Source organism: Rousettus aegyptiacus, unplaced genomic scaffold (assembly GCF_014176215.1).
Source record: "Rousettus aegyptiacus isolate mRouAeg1 unplaced genomic scaffold, mRouAeg1.p scaffold_m13_p_1, whole genome shotgun sequence".
Classification (NCBI taxonomy): Eukaryota; Metazoa; Chordata; class Mammalia; order Chiroptera; family Pteropodidae; genus Rousettus; species Rousettus aegyptiacus.
In genome coordinates this window covers 64715984-64737619 of record NW_023416284.1, presented here as the reverse complement: position 1 = coordinate 64737619, position 21636 = coordinate 64715984, and the positions used below count along the sequence as shown (strand labels likewise).

General features: G+C 33.8%; 1 protein-coding gene across 6 annotated transcripts in view; it reads left to right on the top strand.

The window, feature by feature from the left end:
- The window catches only part of EVI5 (ecotropic viral integration site 5), a 197672-nt gene extending 177336 nt beyond the window's left edge, over nt 1-20336 (top strand). For 5 of the 6 annotated variants that reach the window (XM_036236430.1, XM_036236426.1, XM_016134263.2 and 2 more), the window contains one exon: nt 16253-20336. In XM_036236430.1, coding sequence (XP_036092323.1) covers nt 16253-16567 — 315 coding nt within the window. In that variant the 3' untranslated portion in view covers nt 16568-20336. The remainder of the gene's footprint in view (nt 1-16252) is intronic. The other variant, XM_036236431.1, reaches the window with a different exon arrangement.
- The last annotated feature ends 1300 nt before the right edge of the window (nt 20337-21636 follow it).

Here is a 21636-nt window from a genome sequence, read left to right as displayed (position 1 = left end):
TTAATCCTCTCTCCTTCTCTGGTAACAAACGCATAGTATAAGCTGCTTCAATTCCAAACTCCTTTTGACCTCTTTCACTTATTAATGTGTGTACATATTTTTTTCTTTGCTTCTAAAAATGTGAGTTTTAACTATTGCATTTTATACATTTAACATAGAAGCTGTACTTTTTAAATGTTAAGTGTTTTATTAGGTTTTTAAAAAAATTATTTACTTAGCTTAAAACCAGAAACATTTTCAGCATTGTCTATTTGATGTTATTTTAATAAAATTCTTAAATTTGTAAACAGTATTTTAAGTACTGCTGTAAGTCTGAATTTTAGCTCTTGATGTATGTGTAATGTTTTACAGTTAAAAGTACTTCCATGCATATTACTTCAAGTTAATCAAGAAGTCATGACCTCCAGTTGATCACTTTTATTGGTTTCCTGTTCTGATTCACTGGAAATCTTGGTTTGTGTGTTTGCTGTTAGTTTTAATCTTTGTCATGCATACAATTTTAGTTAATTGAGAATAAATTTTGCATATCATTTCCCATTTACATTTATTTTAAAATTTGAAAACTGAGAAAATTGTTCTGTAAATAATTCAACAAAATTACTGATAAACTTCTGAGGGAAAAAATAAAGCCTCTAGAAGTTAGAAATACAAAACTATGTGATTATTAGACTTTATGTCCATCTTCCCATATAAAGTATAATGTATAGTTACTTACAATTGTATATATTGTACATCACTTATAGAAATGTTACATTTATCTTTAAAAGTTATATAGCTCTGTTTGATAGATTGATTATACAAACTCAAATGTACAAAAAGGAGCTTTTAAAATCTGATATGACTCAGTCTTGGAAACTTACTGCAACTGTTTTGCACTTCATTTGGTATCACATGACTCACTTCAATGATTTAAACCCTGTCTAGTAGTGATCAAAGTTCATTTGGTTAGGGGTTTTTTTGGTGTGTGGATGATTTTTTTCCACTTTGTTGTGGATTGATTGTCTTTCAAAATATTCAGTGCAGTCTTTTTATTCTTTTGAATCTCAGAAAGTGGTAACTGCCTGTACAACTCAACCTCCAATCACACACGGGGGAAATTTTTTAACTTGAAATAATATGCATGGAAGTATTTTTAACTATAAAGCATCACGTAAATGTAAGGGCTTATTATTAATTCTGTTACCCTACACATTGAGGAAGAATAACCTGTCGTGTCTCTTTAAAGCCAACTGTAAAAATCAACCTTGACTTTTTCAAGTTATCAGTTTTCTATAATATGCTGAAAGAAAGCAAACACATAAAGAGCATGTGGCTTCTGTCCACATGAACATTGCTCTGGTGTTGAGATTTTCTTAGCACAGATTTCTCTATTTTTATTGAGAAGTTATATTTAAAGTCTATAAATGCCTAAAACTATGACACATCTCTATTTTACAAAAGAAAATTCTATCTTAACCTGTAGTTTAGCTAACGAAGCAGACTGACAAAAAAATTTTAAATACTTATGTATCCTTAATGATTTTGAAGTGCTTTGGGGCTTTAGAATATTCATCCCTGCAGGTTCTTCCTGCTTTAAAATTTTAATGATAATTTTTATGTGAAATAGCAGTAATAGTTTTTAATACTCTTTTTTAGTGTTTGACTTTTTACTATCATGCAGTTAGAAACTGCTGTTTCCTGTCAAAACCTACGTTCATCAGACTATGAACATGACAGTTTCCTGTTTTCTTATTAACTATACTTCATTTTTTGCTTTATTCTTTAAAGGTATATCATATCTTAGCTTATCACTTTCTTTTTCTAATTACTAAATGCTTTCTTAAGACAGCATTGTTTGATACATGCAGAGAAGTCCTAAAATCTCATCTCTGTTGACAGTGAGAGGTCATGATTTTGTTAACTTTTTAAGTTGTAATGAGTGTCAGAATGTCTTAAGTATTATTTAAATACATTCTACATGTTTTTACTTTTTTTTACTCTATCTCTTAATGCATAACATGATGAAGCAGTCCACATCAGGTAAGAAACAGCATATTATTTGGATCTCATATATATATCAGTGCTCCCATCTGTCTGCTTATTAATATTCTCATTGAACATTTAAAAGGATAGGATGAATAATGAGAACCGGAGGGCTTTTATCCAGAATCCTGCCATCTTTTCAGTGTAGTTTATCAACATTTTTTATGTTCCAGCTCTTAGCAAGTCAGAATGCTAAGTTCTAGGATACAAAAATGATTAAGAAACAATCTCCACCCTCACAGGCTAACAGGAGAGGTAGGGTGTACATACAGCAACCAATCATTTCATATTTTTCTGAATAGTGCTGATTTTAAATATTTATTTCCAGTTTTAAATCATGTAATTTTGAAAAAAGATTATCTACAAATAATACACTCAAATACAGATGTGTGTGTCAGTCAATAAAATATGTAAATTATGAAAATATTTATACCTATTGATTTATTTAAAATGTTATAAAAATTAGTTAAAAGAGTTATTAAAATGATAATATTTTAAACAATATCAAAATAATACTAGAAAATAAAAAATGCTTTCAAAAGCAAATGAAGCAGTTTTGACTTTTTGTTTTTATGTTATTGAATTATTAAGGGGAGTTCTGGTAACTGCAGCTACTTTATTATCAAACTGGTCAAACTACAGATAAATTTGGAAGCACATTTGAGAGGTTTTATTGATGACCTTATTCTTGGAATCCAACTAAACAAATAACTGAAACTAAGAAACTCAGTATGCACAGTGGGAAATGTTTATTTTTAGATGTATACCTTGTTCACAGATTTTGAGAGTTTGCATGAATGTATAAAATAGAAAAATAACTTAATATTTGATTAATTAAACCAAATGAAATTGCTGATACTCGACTTTCACTTATGAAAATGGCATTATCATATGGTTCAGCCTATTAGGTAAAGGAATGAGTTTTCAGGCAAAATCTAGTAAAATCAAAGTTAATATTATCACACATAAATGTATACAGTATCAAAGTGGACCACGTATTTGCTAGCCAGCAAGGAACATAATATATTGAAGATTCATGGTGTCTAGTAAGACAAAACCAGACCAGTTATTCTTTTCTTGTTTCTTAACTTTGAAATAAATTTCTTTTATGAGTCCACATATGGAACAGGAAAATGTACTTAACAGGAAAAGTGTTAAGCTAATGGCCTAACATCTGAGTAAGAGCAACTGTGTAATGGACTAAAACAATGAAGTCCAAATACATAACCTAGTCTGTTAGATCCAAAATTAAAATTTAGAAATACTAGTGAAATAATGAATGGCAATTGCATATTTTTCCAGCAGTCTTCTATAAATACTATTTTTTAGGCTATTGATTTACCAGACATTTTATTTAAGTATGTTGTACATGCAAGAAAATTCATAGACTGTAAGTGTTCGGCTTGATGAATTATCACAAAAATGAACATGTCCATTTACTACTACTCAAGTCAAGAACTAGGACATTGCCAGCTTTTCAGAAGTTTCCTTATCATTCCTTCCACTCACTACTCACTCCCATATTGTCACTGCCCTGAATTATACCATCACAAATTAGGTCTGCCTGGTTTTTAACTCTATATTAATGAAATCATACAGAATGAATTATTTTATGTTTGGCTTTCGTTGCTCAGTACTGAGAGATTTATCCATGTTGTTCCACGTAGCAGTAGTCTAGACATTCATTCACTTTTGTCACTGTTTAATCTCTCATTGCATGAACATACCATAACTTATTTACGCATTTCACGTTTATGAACATTTGGGTTTTTTCCATTTGGGGTTATTATAAATAAAATTGCAATTAACCCCGTTATAAATGCATTGCACTTATTTCTGTTGCTCATATACTTAGGAATGGCATTGCTAGGTCACTGGTACAATTTATTATTCAAACTAGGACACTTTTGAGAAAGAAAATAGGACACTATTACAAATATTCCATGATAACAGTTATAAGCTAAACTGTCCCAAGCAAAATGTAATGTATGGTTGCCTTATTCTAGGTATAGGGTATATAGATATTCACTTTAGTAAATACTCCCACACCATTTTCAAAAGGGCTTTCACCAATTTTCACTCCTACCACCAGTGTACAAAGTGACTATTCCACATGACATGATAGGTTAGCTGAAAATTCAATGTCATATTTTCTAATAAAAACCTGGAATAAAGTTATTCAGTATGGTCAGTTAAGGGACCATTAATTTGTTTTGACAACCAACCTGGAAGAAGGTAAGGCAAATGTTCTTTTGCAAAATTAAGGGATTTATGGTATAACACTTTGAAAAATAGCTTGGCAGCATCTGCTGGAGCCTAACACCCATTTTTTCTATGACCCAGCAATTACACTCCTGGGTAGTTATTCAAGAGAAATAAGTGCTTATATTCAGCAAAAACAAAACAAAACCATATGTAAGAATGTTTATGGCAGCATTATATGTAATAGGCTAGAGACAACCCAAGTGACCACTAACAGTAGAATAGATAAGTTATGATATAGTCACATAGTAGAATACTATACCACACTGAAAAAGATTGAATTACTGCTAGATGTGCCAACATGGATGACTCTCAGACCTAATGTTGAGTAACAGGAGGAACCAGACAGAAATGAATACATACCATGTTATTCTTTTTGCTATTAAGTCCAGGTATAGACAGTTAAACTATTCTATGGTGATAGATATCAGAATAATGGCTACCTTTGAGGGAATGTAAGGTAATCATTTGGAGAAAAGAGGGCACAAGGGAGCCTCCAGGGGTGTGAAACCCTCTATCTTGATCTATCTAGGTGGTCGTTACATGGCAGAAATGTAAGTAAAAATTTATCAGCCTGTACACTTAAAGTCTGTGTTTTATCTTTTTAAAAAATAAGAGCCTATACATTATCTTGAAACAGACATACTGTCATCTTTCTGAAGCAGTTTTGACACTATAGCATCATGGCCATAGAAAAACACCACAGAACATCTCCTTCTTCTTAATTGATAGACTTTATTTGGGGGAATAGTTTTAGGTTTACAGAAAAAAAATGAACAGAAAGTTCAGAGATACACATTCTGAATGCCTTCCCTTAGTTTCCCTCTTATTAACATCTTGTGTTAGTATTACACATAAGTTACAACTGATGAGCCAGTATCAATATATTATTAACTATTGATGTATTATTAACTGATCAGCCAGTATTGATGTATTATTGATATAATATATATAAAGGTAATATATATTGACATTAGGTTTCACCCTTTGTATTGTACATTCTGTGGGTTTTTATAAATGTATGATGAAATGTATCTACCATTACAGTATCATATAAAATAGTCATATGCCTAACAATCCCCTATTGACTCCCCCTTTAGTCCCTTTGAACCTCTGGCAACCACTGGTACTGTCTACATAATTTTGCCTTTTCTAAAATGTCATATAGTTGTAATCACACAGTATGTAGCATTTTCAGATTGACTTATTTGACTTGGCAATATGCATTTAAGATTCTTCCATATCACCCCCTCCCAACCCCATCACCCATAGCAGCCTAGTATTAAATTGCTTAACAGTTCCTCATACCTACCATGCTCTCTTTGAGAACATGCTTTGTCTTTAATGGGGCTTTTCAGATGTGTGACACCATGTGATACTTTCTAACCAGAAAGAATAATTGGTACAAACTCAATCATTTGGAGAGAAACCGGACCCTGCTCAAAAACCTGGAAAGGGCTCCACTCTTAAGAAAAGTGTATTAGGTATTTTCATTTGTATGTGTATGTGTGTGTGTGTTTTAAGGCTCCTGAGTTTCCCTAGAAATGGTCTGTGAGACCTGTCTGAAACTGGAACACAATTATAGTAAAACTTTTTTACTTTTCTAAACTTTTCTACTGAGAGAGCCTAAATCTGAAAGAAGCAGTAGACTGTAATAGAACAGGCTAATAGAATTACTCTGATGAGCTAATCATGGGGAATGTTTTTTAAAATATTGGCAGTGGTACCTAATCATTTTTAATGCTTGGAATTCCAAACAAAATTTTTTAATTTAAAATTTAATTTAAAATTTTTATTTTATTTTGCAAATATCAGCCTAAAATTACTAATCTAGATAAGAAACATCAGGTATATTAGAGGCATTTTATTAGCATAGCACTGTCATCAGCACCCATTCTAAATTTTCTCCTGTTTTATTGTAACAAAACACCTCTTCATGCTCCCCACAAACACACATTCTCAACCATGTGTGTCTCTCATATGACTATGGAGTTGTTGTATTAAGTAGTTTTTATGTCAAAGCCTGTAAGCTAGAACTATACTCCTAAGGGTAGACATGCTATTTTTTAAAAGAAATAATCCATCACCTGAATGTGAAGATAATCTTCAGAATAAAATTTGAACTTGAAGGTTGACATTTAATAGGAAGAGAAGACTCTGACTCTTATACACACACATGTTCTCTCACTTGTATAGAAACAGACATTGAAATGTCTAAAATTAGATGGTGTTCCTCAGTGATGAATCCCCTGAAAACACCCATGGCACCTAGCTATTAAATTAGATGGTGACGATGTCTCTAAACCCCAGGGAATTGGTCCTACCTTAAAATATTTACTAGCCTCATGGTTTTTTCCACTTTGATTTTCATTTTTTCCCCTAGTTGATTGTGTGTCCATATTAAGGCCACTGCATTTTAAAAGTACGACAATGGCTAGTGTGATGATGGAAGTGATAAATTAAGAAATTTTTAAGTCCAAATTTACTTGCCCTTACCAAATTTTCTTAACATTACCCTAATAGAGTAAATCCCTAAATATGATCTATTTAGAACAGTGTTTCAAAATATCTGTGAATTACCCTTTTCAGAATTACCTGGGACACTTATTAACTACATATTCCTGAGCTTTACCTGCTGAATCCATATGTCTGATGGTAGAGCTCAGGAATATATATAATTTTAAAATAATGAATCTAGGTTCTTATATGTAGCAAAAGTTATTAATTTTTGATCTAGATAGTTAGGAAATTGGCAGGGTACTCTTAACATCACCATCATTCTCAAAGTCACTCCAGAGTGACTCATTTAGTTGAATAGCTAGCTAGTGAGATCGTATCTAGTATTTGTGGCTCTTACAGCTCACATTGCTTGGAAAATGGCAAATCTAACTAATACCTAAATAAATTACTTTTAAATGTTATAAAACTAGAAGACATTCACTAGAAGGAAAAATTTTGTAGTACAACATGCTCATGTTTAAGAATAAAATAATCTGAAGGACACTATTAGATCATGTATTAATATTTTTCTAAAATATGTTGTTCAGTAGACAAAAGTTATTTGTTTTTGTTAAATTTATTGGGGTAACATTGCTTAATAAAGTTATATGTTTCAAGTACACAATTCTGTAATACATCATCTGTATATTGCCTTGTGTGTTCTCTATCCAAAATCAAATCTCCTTCTGTCACCATATATTTGGTCCCTTTTACCCTTTTATGCCTCCTCCTAACGCCCTCTCCCTCTGGTAACCACTTTACTGTCATCTGGGTCTGAGTTTTTGTTTGCCTTGTTTGTGTGTTGCTTTCAATTTTATAGCCCACAGATGAGTGAAAACATATGGTTCTCGGCTTTTTCTGTCTGACATTTCATTTAGAATGGTATTCTCAAGATCTATCCATGTTATTGCAAATGGCAGCATTCCATCTTTTCTTATAAGGCTGATTAAAAATCACTTGTATGTACCACATCTTCTTTATCCAACCATCTATCATAGGGCACTGCAGTTGTTTCAATGTCTTGACCACCATGAATAATGCTGCTGTGAACATAAGGGTACATATATCTTTATGAATAAATATTTTTAAATTTTTCAGGCAGATACTTAGAAGAAGGGTTGCTGGGTCATATGGTAGCTCTACTATTAATTTTTTTAGGAACCTCCAACTATTTTCCATAGTAGCTGCACCAATTCACATTTCCATCAGGAGTGTATAAGGGTTCCTTTTTTCTGCACAACCTCTCCAATACTTTTTATTACTTGTCTTGTTAAGAATAGCCATACTAAAAGTTGTGAGGTGGTATCTCATTGTAGTTTTGATTTGCATTTCCCTAAAAGCTAATGAAGTTGAGCATCTTTCCATATATCTGTTAGACATTTGTATATCTTCTTAGAAGATATGTCTGTTCAGGTCCTCTACCCATTTTTAAGTTGGATATGTATTTTGGATATTAGCCCTTTATTGGAGATTTTTGTAAAACTTTCTCCCATTCAGATGGTTGCCTCTTTGTTCTGTTGATGTTTTCTGTTGCTGTGCAGCAGCTTTTTAGTTTAAAGTAGTCCCATTCATTTATTTTTACTTTTACTTCCCTTGCTTTTGAGGTCAAATTCATAGAAACCCATCTAAGACCAAGGTCCATAAGTTTAGTACCTATGTTTTCTTCTGTGCATTTTTCTTTTGGGTCTTATATTTAGGTCTTTGATCTATTTTGAGTTAATTTTTGTTTATGGTGACAGACAACAGTCTAGTTTCATTCTTTTGCATGGTGCTTTCCAGTTTTTCCAGCACCATTTATTGAAGAGGCTTTCTTTTCTCCATTGTATGTTTTTTGGCTTCTTTGTCAAAAATTATTCACCCATATATTTGTGGGTTTATTTTTGGATTCTCAATTCTGTCCCATTGGTCTGTGTCTGTTTTTCACCCAATACCATGCTCTTTTAATTACCATTGCTTTGTAGTATAATTTGAAGTCAGGGAGTATTATATCTCTGGCTTAATTCTTTTTTTCATGATTGCTTTGGCTCTTTGGTGTCTTTTGTGGTTCCATACAAATCTGATGATTTTTTGTTATATTTAAACAAAGCCATTGGGATTTTGATAGAGATCGCATTAAATCTGTATATTGCTTTGGGTAATATGGTCATTTTAACTATGTTGATTCTTCTAAGCCATGAAAACAGAATATCTCTTCATTTCTTTTTGTCATCTTCAATTTCTTTTAATAATGTCTTGTACTTTTAAGTGTATAAGTCCTTCATTTTTTCCCCTGATATTTCACTGTTAGTATATAGGAATTTTATATTCTGCAACTTGATTGTATTTGTTTACTGTTTCAAATAGTTGTTTGATGGAGCTTTAGGGTTTTCTATAGAAAGAATCATGTCATTAGCAAAAAGTGACAATATTAATACTTTATTCCCAGTTTGGATGCCTTTTAGATCTTTCTCTTGCTTGATTGCTCTGGCTAGAACTTGCAATACTATGTTGAATAACAGTGGTAAGAGTGGGCATCCTTGTCTTGTTCCTGATCTTAGAGGAAAATTTTTCAATTTTTCACCATTTAGTATGATATTAGCTGAAGGTTTGTCATATATTCAGGCCAAAGTTATTTAAAAATCCTTTTTCATTTGCTTCCAAATATTCTAGGGTTGAGGGACACGGTATTATGTTAAAGTAAAAATGGCCATACTTTAATGATTATTACAACTAGGTAATGATAACATAGAAGTCCACTAAATTACTTTTTGTATTTGAAAAAATATTCCATAATAAAATGTTTTAAACTTTTTATTTATTTTATTTTTTTATCCAGTTGACAAAAATGGGGGAAAAAAATAAAGTGGTGTGAGGTTATAGGGAAACCTGAACTTTTCCGGCAGTATTTTGAGGATGTAAATCCATACCACCTTTCTGGAGGACAGCTTAAACATAGAAATCAGAGCCCTTAAGAATGTTGAAACTTTGCACTGTATTTTGTACTTCTGCCTATAAGAAATAATCTCTTCAGAACTGTATGTTCAAAGATGTTTGTGGCAGTGCTGTTTATAACAGGCAGAAGAAACCTAAATATCGCAACAAGGCAATTGGTTAAGCAGATCATGATAGATTCCTAAAGAAGATAACATGTAGCCGTTAAAAAATTATTATACCAAGAAGTATGTATGATGTTGTTAAGTGAAAAAATAGGTTATGAAACAATATGTGTAGTGGCCAGTCCATTTTTGAAAAGTATGAAATTAGAAAAGTCATCTTGAAAGATATATTAAAATTAATGGGATTATCTCAGGATTGTGGATTATGGAACTGCTTTATTTTCTATATTGCCTTATTCGATATGGTGCTTATGTAGTAAGTACATGACAAAACTAGAATTATGTTGAAGGCAGTTTTTTGATAGTCTTGCAGCGGTTTTTTTATGCCTTTAGGTTCTCTGTGAAAATTCCCACACAAAAAGGAGTACAAGAAATCATTGATAATTTTGTGACAATATTCCTTTATTATCTAGCATCAATTTTTGATGTTGTTTAGTCATTAGAGAGGCTGCTTCTAAAACAAAAAGAAAATTGGGAGACTGGCTGGTCTATACAACCTTGACTTAACACAAGTTAAAAATTAGAGTTGGTAACACAAAATTCTTAGTACTGGCTACCTATAAGGACTTGCCAGTTTTAACTTTGTACCTTTTTCGTTACTGAATTTTAGATGAAATATATTTTTTGAAGTTTTTTCAATTTTTAAAAATTTTAGTTATACACATAATTTGAAGAGACCTAGAGTAATTAAAAGGCTTTTTGCAAAAAGATTAGACATGGCTTTTGCAATTCCTTGGAGGCCTTTGTTTTTAAATTTAACTCTTAGTTCTTGATTTTTCCATTTTAGACATAATTTGTTGGCATCTTTACATGGGGAAGGATTTATCTCCTTTCTTCATTCTTCTCATCCTCACCATGAACACACAAACGTTTTATCCCTCCATCCTACTAATATAATACAAGCGTTCCTCAGAGATACTGCCGGCTCAATTCCAGTAAAGCAAGTCACATGAATATTTTGGTTTCCCAACACATATAAAGGTTATATTTACACTATACTGTAGTCTGTTGAGTGTGCAACATTATGTCTAAAACAGTGTATGTACCCTAACTTAAAAATACTTTACTGCTAAAAATCGATGGTTTCTGATTGATCAGGGTGGTGGTTGCTGAACCAGGTTAGGGTGGCTTTGGTAATTTAAAATGAGAGCAATGAAGTTTGCCACATTAGTTGACTCTTCCTTTCACAAATGATTTCTCTGTAGCATGCGATGCTGTTTGATAGCATTTTATCCACAGCAGAACTTCTTTTAGAATTGGCATCAATCCTCTCAAACCCTGCTACTGCTTTATCAACTAAGTTTATGTAATATTCTAAATCCTTTGTTATCATTTTAACAATCTTCACAGCATCTTCAGGAGTAGATTCAAGCTCAAGAAACCACTTCCTTTGCTCATCCATAAGAAGCAATTCCTCATCCATTGAAGTTATATCATGAGAGTACAGTAATTTAGTCACATTTTCAGGCTCCACTTTCAATTTTGGTTTTCTAGCTATTTCTGCCACATCTCCATTTACTTCCCCTACTGAAGTCTTGAGCCCCTCAAAGTCATCAATGAGGTTCGGAATCAACTTCTTCTCAACTCCTGTTAATGTTCATATTTTGACCTCTTCCCATGAATTATGAATGTTCTTAATATCATATAGAATGACAAATTCTTTTTCAGAAAGTTTTCAATTTACTTTTCTTGAACCTACCAGAGAAATCACTGTTTGTGGCAACCACAGACTTATGAAATGGATTTCTTAAATAATAAGTCAGAATTCTTCCTTGATACATGACTGTGGAATACATGTTGCGTAGCAGGCATGAAAACAACATTAGTATCATTGTACATTTCCATCAGAGCTCTTGGGTGTATTGTCAATGAGCAGTAATATTTTGAAAGAAGTACTTTTTTTTGAGCACAAGCAAAGCATATTTAGCACAATTCTTAAAGGCCCTAGGATTGGTAAATGAGCTTTGGCTTCTACTGAATGCCACCAGCTGCATTAGCCCCTAACGAGAGAGTCAGCCTGTTCTTTGAAGATTTGCAGCCAGGCATTGACTTATCCTCTCTAGCTATGAAAGTCCCTCCTACGTGGCATTTTCTAATATAAGGCTGTTTTATCTACATGAAAAATCTATTGTTTAGTGTAGAAACCTTCATTAATTATTTTAACTAGATCTCAATAACTTGCTGCAACTTCTACATCAGCACTTGCAGCTTCTCCTTGTACTTTTATGTTATAGTGATGGCTTCTTTCCTTAAACCTCATGCACCAACTTCTGCTAGCTTCAGACTTTTCTTCTACAGCTACCTCACCTCTCTTAGCCTTCAGAATTAAAGAGAGCTAGGGCCTTGCTCTAGATTAGGCTTTGGCTTAAGGGAATATTGTGGCTGTTTTGATCTTCTGTGCAGACCACTAAAACTTTCTCCATTATCAGGGATAAAGCTGCTTCTCTTTCTTATCTATGTGTTCACTGGAGTACCATTCTGATTCTTTATCTTTTATATAAAACATGTTTTTGTTTTGGGCTGGAGGCTTTATTCTTTTCTTTTTTCTCAGTGTCCTAAAATTTAATCATGATGTATGTACCCTGATGCAGTTCTTCTTTTATCTATTATCCTGGACACTTCATTAGAGTATCCTGTTCTTTTTACACAAATTTAGCACCTTCATAAAGAGTAAATGAATTTTTTAAGTTTTCTTTTCCCCAGATAGTCTTTTTTCTGGCTTCTCTTAGACACTTTCCTCAAAATATCTGATGATATTTGACTCTCTACTCAAACTTTAAGACTGGAGAACTTAAAGAGCTGACAGGAAATTCTGAATGGCTAGGTAGAGTTTGTTGACTTTGACCATCATTGTAGGGTAATCTAGCTGAGACCCTTCTTTAGGGAATCCCAAGATTCACCAGAGAAGAAGAATCTCTTTACTTACAATTCAGAGAGTCGTAGTGCCTGCTGTTTCCTTGGTGAATCTCAAAGTTGTTGTTAGTGTCATGACTATATTCCTGTAGCCTTTAACCAAAAATTAGAGAAGGCACTGAGCCTCAAAAGGGTATGCTAAAGTATGTACGTGTACTTTCAAGACAGAGTTGGTAGCTTTTGTCAGATTCCTGATCCTGTGCTCGACCCAAAACAGATGTCAAATAAAAGCAAATAAATCATTTCCTAGAGCAGTGGTCCTTACCCTGGGATGTGTGTCATAATTATTCAGCTTTGTTAAATATATACATTCTTAGACCCAGGAGAAAAATTCAGGAAAAGATATTTAAACTGACTTCTCCTTACCAAATGGTAGAGTTGGCCCAGAACAGTCTGATTATACTTCTAAGATGCTGTCCATTTGTATATACCAGACACACACAGGCAGATGTCCATAGTTCAGAAGCACATTTGTCCTGAATAATTAGAGTTCCGTTTCAGATAAATCGGTGCCTTCCTGACAGCCCCATTTGGTTGGAACAGAGGATATACCACAGTGATTCCCAAATTGAATATATCAGAATCTCCTGAGACATTTGTAAAAAATGTAGATTCTGGGGTTTCACTCTTGATATTTTGATTCCTTATATCTGGGGAGCAATTCTACATTTTTAATAGGCATCCTCTGTTTCTCGATACAGATGATCAGTGGACTGTATTTTGAGATATGCTAACCTTAGTTTGCTACCAATAATATCCTTTAAAGTTTTTCATGATGGGGTTGAGTTGAAAAGGTTAATTTTCTGCTTTGTATTATTATTCAAATATAATTAGCTCCTAAAAGCCTAGTCATAAAGATAAGTTAATCAGTCTAGCTCTTAGAACCAGGCAACCAAGACTTTTCACTTTAGAGAGCCTAGCTGTGGTCTTCTAGCCAAACCCCTCTTCACAGGGTGTGGAGTCCCAGAGGACATCCCCTCCTGAAGTCCAGCCCCTTTTGGACCACACTGTGAGTACTCAGTACCCTGGAATTCCTTGCCCAGTGTCCACTTTCAGGGCCCGGACAAGCTTCCTCCCTTTCAGAACCAGTGTGCACATTCCTAGGTCCAGGGGATAATTAAAGGATAGCTTCAGTTTTACTAAATAGTCCCTTACCTACACTTTTTTCTTCTGTACCAAAAAATTCCTCTATGCCTTTGCTATTCTATATTAGCAGTCCCCAAATAAAGTGTTAATTGCATCTCCTTTGACATTGAGCAAATGATTCCTCAACTTATAGTTAGTTTTCATAATATTTGAGGTTGCTTATTAACATCTGATATGAGGCTCCAGTGTTTTAATTGCAGTAAATTTTGTTACAGCAAAAGAAAGCGACAGCTTTCCAAACAATTGGGAAGTTGTGGTTCCTCTGCCATACTCCTCCTTTATAACAGCCAGGAAGAAGGAAGACACATGTTCCATATTATGTCTTCTAAAAGGGCTGGGGAGAAGAGAGAAAGGAAGAGATTAACTGACATAATTTAACACTTGGAGCTGTAAATCATGTGTTGCAACATGGTGATAGGATGTTGCATCAGAATGTGGCAGTTGTAATGCAGTGAATATCGCAGCCATGGGGAGGTCTTTGTGGTGCTCTGTGCCCTTTCCCTAAAGACTGAACTCCAAGTTTATATCTCTTCTGCTCTGCCAAGGAGAAAGGTGTTATTTCAATTATATTGTACCTCACTATAATTTTGTTCTTTTGGCCTAGGGCACAGGAATTTCTTTATGGTTGAAAGTTCGCCTGAGGCCAATATCATTGTGCCAAGTCCCAGCATCCCTCTTATTTCTTGTTGTCACAGACCAGCCGGGAAGTGTTCATGTTTCTTCACACCTTCCTGGAAGTCTGTAGGGAAAGTTGGGAGGTGCTATGGCAAAGCTGTCATGTCTTTACTCTGAGAACCGTTAGTTTTGAAAGTGTATGTAACATTTCCTAAATATTTCACATTGCTTTTATCTCAAGATTTGAAAGATGGTTATGTGACCAGGAATTTGTCCCTGAGAAACAAAATTAAAGGTTGACAGTAATGATAAAGGTAGGAGACATGGAGTATATTTCAGCCAAATTCTTGATAGACGAGGTAGATTTGGATAGTTAATTGTTTTTTATTGTTTCAGATTTTTTTAAATATTAGTTTCAGGTATACAGCACAGTGGTTAGACAATCCTATAATTTATGAAGTGATTCCCTATGCTGTACTCTACATTCCATGACTGTTTTGTAACTACTAATTTGGTCCGTATTTTTTTTAACTTCTGTTTTATTGTAGGATAAACTTCATAATTTATGGGAGAAATTAAACAAGTGACAATATCAAAATTAATTTTTATATTTAAAATATAAACTCTTGAGGACAGGGCTGTCTTAATTGTGTGGTAGTGGAAGGAGTACTATCCATGGTGGTGGGTTTTGAAGGAAGTTAGGCACAGAAGTGACAGATGATAAAGAAATCACTTTAATTTCTGATAAAACTGGTTTTGGCGAATATGGTTTAAATGTGTGACAGTGGGTTTTTCAATACTGAACTCTAGAATTAGCCACACTTGCCTACCCAATAATAGGTAGTATTTAATCTTCACAGCCCTTTCCACCTGAGTGTCAGGCCCTATAAAACTCCAGGGATAGAAAAAAAGGGCCTGGCTCCCGAAGGTGGAAAGAGCAGTGCGTGGCATTCCTCTCCCTGACTCCACGGTGAAGAATAGAGGAGAGGAGCCAAATAGGTTACATAATTCCCTCCACATAGAGGGAAGTTATCATTAGTGGGAAGATGCATTCCTGCCCTAACTGAGTTATAGTGGTGTGGTGGTCTTTAGAATATTATAACAAGATGGAGACTCATGGCAAATGTTAGTAATTTGTAAATCATGTTCACTGAATTATAGAGACATGCTCTCAAGACAGTGCGTGTGATAGTTCATAGTGTCGTCTTTAAGTCCATATCTTCTAGAGATGTTCACTGAAATATTACAGGTGAACTGATAGGATGTCTGAGATTTACCTCAAAATAATCCAGGGACTGGAGAGGTATAATGTACCAATAATTTCCAGGCTGTGGTAGTTGTTGAAGTTTGGTGATTGGGTACGTGGGGTTCATTATATTATCTACAGTAAAATGAAGGATTAATTGGAATCTCAGCTTGACTGTTAGTTATGTGTCCTCAGCAAGTTGCTCTGCCTGAGTCTATTTCCTAATCTCTGAAATGAAGAAAATCTACTGTATAGGACTGTTGTGATGATTCAGTTAAAGTAATAAATTATGTGCCCATTACATAACACACAAAAATTGGTAGTTACTATTATATCTATAAATGATGAAAGATCAGGGTATCATCTGTCTTAAATATGAAATATTTGCTTTCTTGGGAGGGGGCCATATTGTTTCCCCTACTTGAGTATATTAACTTGGATTTTGTTTTGACAGCTCAGGTGCCTAAAAGGCCAGAGGGGCTTCTCAAATCAACCCCCTTTTGATGGAATCCACATTGTCAACCATTTAATTGGAGATGATGAATCATTCCATTCATCTGATGAAGATTTTATAGATAATTCCTTACGGGAGAGTGGCGTTGGTTTTCCTTTGCACAGAAAATCTGGCCTGATGTCTTTAGACCCCGCTGTGGCAGATGGTAGTGAAAGCGAAACAGAAGACAGTGTGCTGGAGACCAGAGAGAGCGATGGGGTGGCTCAAAAGGAGCGGCCCCCAAAAAGAAAAGAGTCGTACTCAACCACTGTCTGACCGTCACTGTGAACTAGACTGTGGATTTTTTTTAAGGGATCAATTATCATATGATTAAGGGGTTTTGGAACATATCTGTTTCATATGTACATATGTATTTTTTTCTCAGTCTTATCTGCTTTTTTACCTTTGCCAAATCTTCACCACTGACTTACCATTGCTATAAAGTAGACTGGAATATGGTTAATGGGAAAAATAAGGTTCTAACAGTATTACTGAATGTTAATGTTTCTTGTTTAGAAAATGCAATTGTATCTAAACGTGGTAACCATTTTGAAGTTCGAAACTATAGAAAATTGAATTTTCAGACAAAACTGCTCTTGTGCAATATTTTATGCTCAATAAACAAATTGTATATTTATGTTTATCAATTTGTTTTCAGGACAGCTATCTACAAACATTTGACCAAGGCGTACATCTGATTTATCTAGTGTTTTTGTGTTTGGGGAATTTTTTTATTTTCAATTAAAATTACTGCTTTATTAGTAGGCCACTGAAAGTTCTCAAACACAGTATCTTTTTTTTTGTTTAACTTTATAAATACAAATTAATGGTTACCTGTCTTGGGAGTTTTAAGTTTTGTTTGGATTTCTAATTTTTATGTGCATACGATGCTTCCATATATTGCTTACCACTCAGAGCAGTAGGTTAACTAAAAATATATTGATTTTTTGTACATAATTTATAAATCTGTATTGCCTAACATTGACATCATTTTATAAGGAGAATATACATGTTGCAATATGACTGCCTTCAGCATTCTAACAGGACTTCTGTAAATATAGGTTAAAAGAAAATTGAAAATAAAGCCAAACACTAATATTTTAATAGCCTTAGTATTTTGCTTAGAATTCACTAGCAGATTCATAACTTAACTGATGCTTGTTCAAAAACACTAGTAGTGAAACTCTTACTTCATGTGTATATAGCTAATAAATTTTCCATGATTAAAGAGGTTACAACACGTATTACTTAGTGCTAATATTCTACTTAATATAACTTAAGGAATGGACTGAAGTCCAAGATACACAACAGTTATATCTGCCAATAACCGATGAACATTATCTTCAGATTCTCTAATTACTAATCTATAGATAAAGCCATAAGAATTCTTTCCTAGCAGTTCTCCCTTTTTTTTTTATCATCTAGACTATTTTTCCTAGAAAACTGAATGCCTATCATTGATAATTTGGAGGAAACACCCGAATTATACTTGCACTATGGATAGACAACAAGAATGTGTTGACTGATGCTTTCCATTCTCAATTTCATCAGCAGCCCCTGGAAAAAAATAGCCTTCGAGAATAAGAGGGGAAGGTAGAATTCAGTATATATGGAGGTAGAACTGGGCACAATATGTTGCATGCAAAAAAAAAAAAAAAAAAATTGTATGACAGAGCGGAGTGGAAGAGACAAAAATAATTTTCTGTCTAAAAGCAGAAGTTAAGTCTGATACCAGAGTGTTTGAAAAGGTTCAGCTAATGAATTTCTAAATCCCCTGCATTGCTGACAATTAATGTGATTTAAATAAATTTGATTTAAATATGTTACCTGGATCTATATCTATGTATAGATATGTAAGTATCAACACTCATAAGTTTTACACAGCTTATGAATTAGATACTATTCCTAGAATTGTCGGATTGGTGCTTTTGGGATACTCTTTTTGTTATTCATGACTGTCAGCCTAGAGGCTGTTGATACCCAAGTGAAATGAGATGATTTGATGCATGGCCGCATGATTGCTTTGACCCCTACATCAAGAAATCTAAATGATCAAGACAGGGATCAGCAACTACAGCCCATTTGCCAATTCTAGCAAGCTGCATGTCTTTATGTGACCCACAAGCTAAGAGTTGTTTTTACATTTTCCAATAGTTGAGTAAAAAATCAAAAGAATAATATTTTGTGCTACATGAAAATCATAAAATTCAAATTTCAGTGTTGGTGAATAGAATTTTATTGGATACCCATATTTATCCCTTTATATAATACCTATGCCTGCATTGTGCTACAGTGGTAGAGTTGAGTAGCCTAAAATACCTACTATCTGTCTCTTTAGAGAAAAAGTTTGCTGACCCCTGATTTAGATACTCTAAAATGTAGGTTTACTTCAATTTGTCTCAGTAGACGATCAAACCGTTTGCTTTTGCTTTTGAGCTAATGATTTGGAAACCTAAAATTTCCTGATGAATCTTAGACTCAGGACTATTCAAAATGGTAAATGTGCCAGCTATTTTATATTATGAAGTCTTTGACTCCGTAGACAAATTAGGAAGGATGTCTGTACCTTTGGGAATGGAGAAAGAATTCCAGAATCTTAGCACTGTTCTTTAGAGTATTTATCATTGACATTTAAGGTATTCTTAACTGAATCGTTGTTATCATTTGACTTTAAAAGTAAGAACATCTTTCTAGAGTCACAGTTGAATTCTAAATTTTGAAAGCTATTCTTAGAGAATTTCATGAGTACTGTTTCTAGTTAGGAATTAGGTATTAAAAGAATCATGGTAAGTAAATCTTAATCCATTGATACTCTTGTAATTTGGACAATGAAATATGAGAAACAATCTTCTCATTCAAGATCTTTCATTAAAATACTCCTTAGAAGGGTTTAAAATCTTCCTGGCCTTAGGATGCAACAGGGTACTCTGCTCTGACTGGGTTCCATTTCCTTCAGATTAAGACTTAGAGACATGGGACGATGTTTTCTTGATAGATTTTAATTAGTGTCTGTTATTTTATGTAATTTATATTTTATTAAGTTAAACAGTTATTGGGCCGGGGTGGGGAGTGGGGAGTGGCAAAAATGAATGAAATTTTTAAAATTCACAATTAAAAAAGCTTACTCCCTTGGGGATAGTTACATCCCTGGCATCATTGCCATCCTGGGTTAAAATGCTGATACTAGAGGCTTACAATTGACCTGAATAAAATGGAAATTGCATTGTGGTAATGAAACAGAGACCTTTAGATCAAGAAAATACTTCAACAGCTTTTAAAAAGTTAGTGGTAAATTTTTTCTTCCTGGAAAAAAGTCAAAGATGTAACTTTACACAATTTCTACCCTTTTATTGATATTATTGATGAATATTAGGCACTCAATATTTGATGACTAATTGAGACAGCAAAGTCCCAAATAACTGGCTGGCTGTTTTGGAAGGACAAAAAATATATATTTTTTTGTCCCTGAACATATTCTCCAGATAGTGCCTTTGATTGAAAACAAGATCTAGACCTTTTTAAGTATGTTATTTCTAACATCATAAGAAATTACTTGGTTCCTCATTTTCCTTTGTCTTTTATGTAATACACTATAATTTTCAGATTTAAAATAAGTGACTTTTGGTAAAACCCTTTCATGAAAAGTTTGATTATTGTAGTACCACACAACTACAGCTAACATTTCAGAAAGTTAATTATTTACTTTATTTAAACAATGAGCTTTAGCAAGAAAGTTACTGCTGCGCTCTCATTAACAAAACAGTAAAATTTTTTGGTTAATTTTAATTCAGTTCATTCTACTGAAATTTCTGATTAAAAATTAGAGTGGATGCTATTTATAATCCAAGTTTTTACATCATATCCATGGATCTACCTGTCCCTTCTTTTCACTCCAAAGAAGAGATGATAGAATAATATACTATAGAGATGCAAAATTATAATGTATTTCATTTTACTGTTGGAATTTCTTATTGTAACATTGTATGGTAACCTGAAATGTTTACTTGTGCCTTTGCTTTAATTAAAATTTTCCATTTTATAAAAACATCTGTTTTCTTAAAATATTCAACTTTAAAGGAAAGGTGCATCAAAACACTGTAAAACATGCTCAGCCTAACATCAGATGTTTATTCATGAGGTTCGTGCTCCCTGAATACAGGCACCATATCTACCTGGTCCACCCACACACATTAGTGCCAGACAGAGAGTCTGGTATATAATATTTTTCAATTTCATGAGAAGCCAGATATCTAGATTTGTTATTTCCTTCAGGGACATGCTAATTTTTTTTTTAAAATAATGGCAATATTTTCATCTCACATTGTACTTTAGGTTATTAAATTAGCAACTTAATAAATATATCTGAATATATACAATCTGGTTATGTATAGAGAGGCTATTATGTAAAGTTATGCCTTCTGCATCTTTATCACAACATTGATACCATTTAGTTCAGAGTAGTTCACTGTATGTTTTTGCTTTATTCCCAAAAGCATTTAAGGTACTATTGACATTTGAGGCCAAATTATTCCAGGTGGCTGTCCTGTACATTGTAGGATGTTTAGCAGCATCTCTGGCCTCTACCCACTAGATGACAGTCCCCCTCCTTCAGTTGTGACAACTGAAAATATCTCCCTCCAGTCATTGCCAAATATCCTTGGTAGGGAGGGACTGAGAATGAAAATTGCCCCTGGTTGAGAGTCTCTGGTATGAATTTAGAAGTGAGTCAAAAAACAAAGCCACTAGGACAAAAACTAAAAATACATATACCTATTGACAATGGATCACAAATTTGTAGTCAGTGAGAAAACTAAAACCTGAGCAGCAATGAGGTGCTACTTTACACTTATTAGGATGGCTATTCAAAACAAAATGAAAAAAAAGACATGGAAAAATTGGAACCTTGTGCATTGGTGCTGGGAATGTAAAATGGTGCAGCCATTATGTAAAAGTTTTGGCAGTTCCTCAAAAAGCTAAACAGAATTATCATATGATCCAGCAATTCCATTCCTAGGTGTATACTCAAAAGAAAGCAGGGACTCAAACAGATATTTGTACACCAATGTTCATAATAGCATTACAGTAGCCAAAATGTGGAAACAACGCATGATCATCAACGGATGAATGATCTGTATTGATGAAACCTGGACAAATCACAGAAGAACTTTATGGCCTCCTTGCTCCAACTCGTTTGCCAGAGTCCCACACAAGACCTTGCCCTTCCCGGAAAAGACTTCTGCCACATTCACACACAAAGTTAGCTCCCCACCTCCTCCTAGTCTCTGTTCAAGTATCTCCTGCACAGTGGGCCTTTTCTTTTAAAAATGGATACAGCCACTATGGAA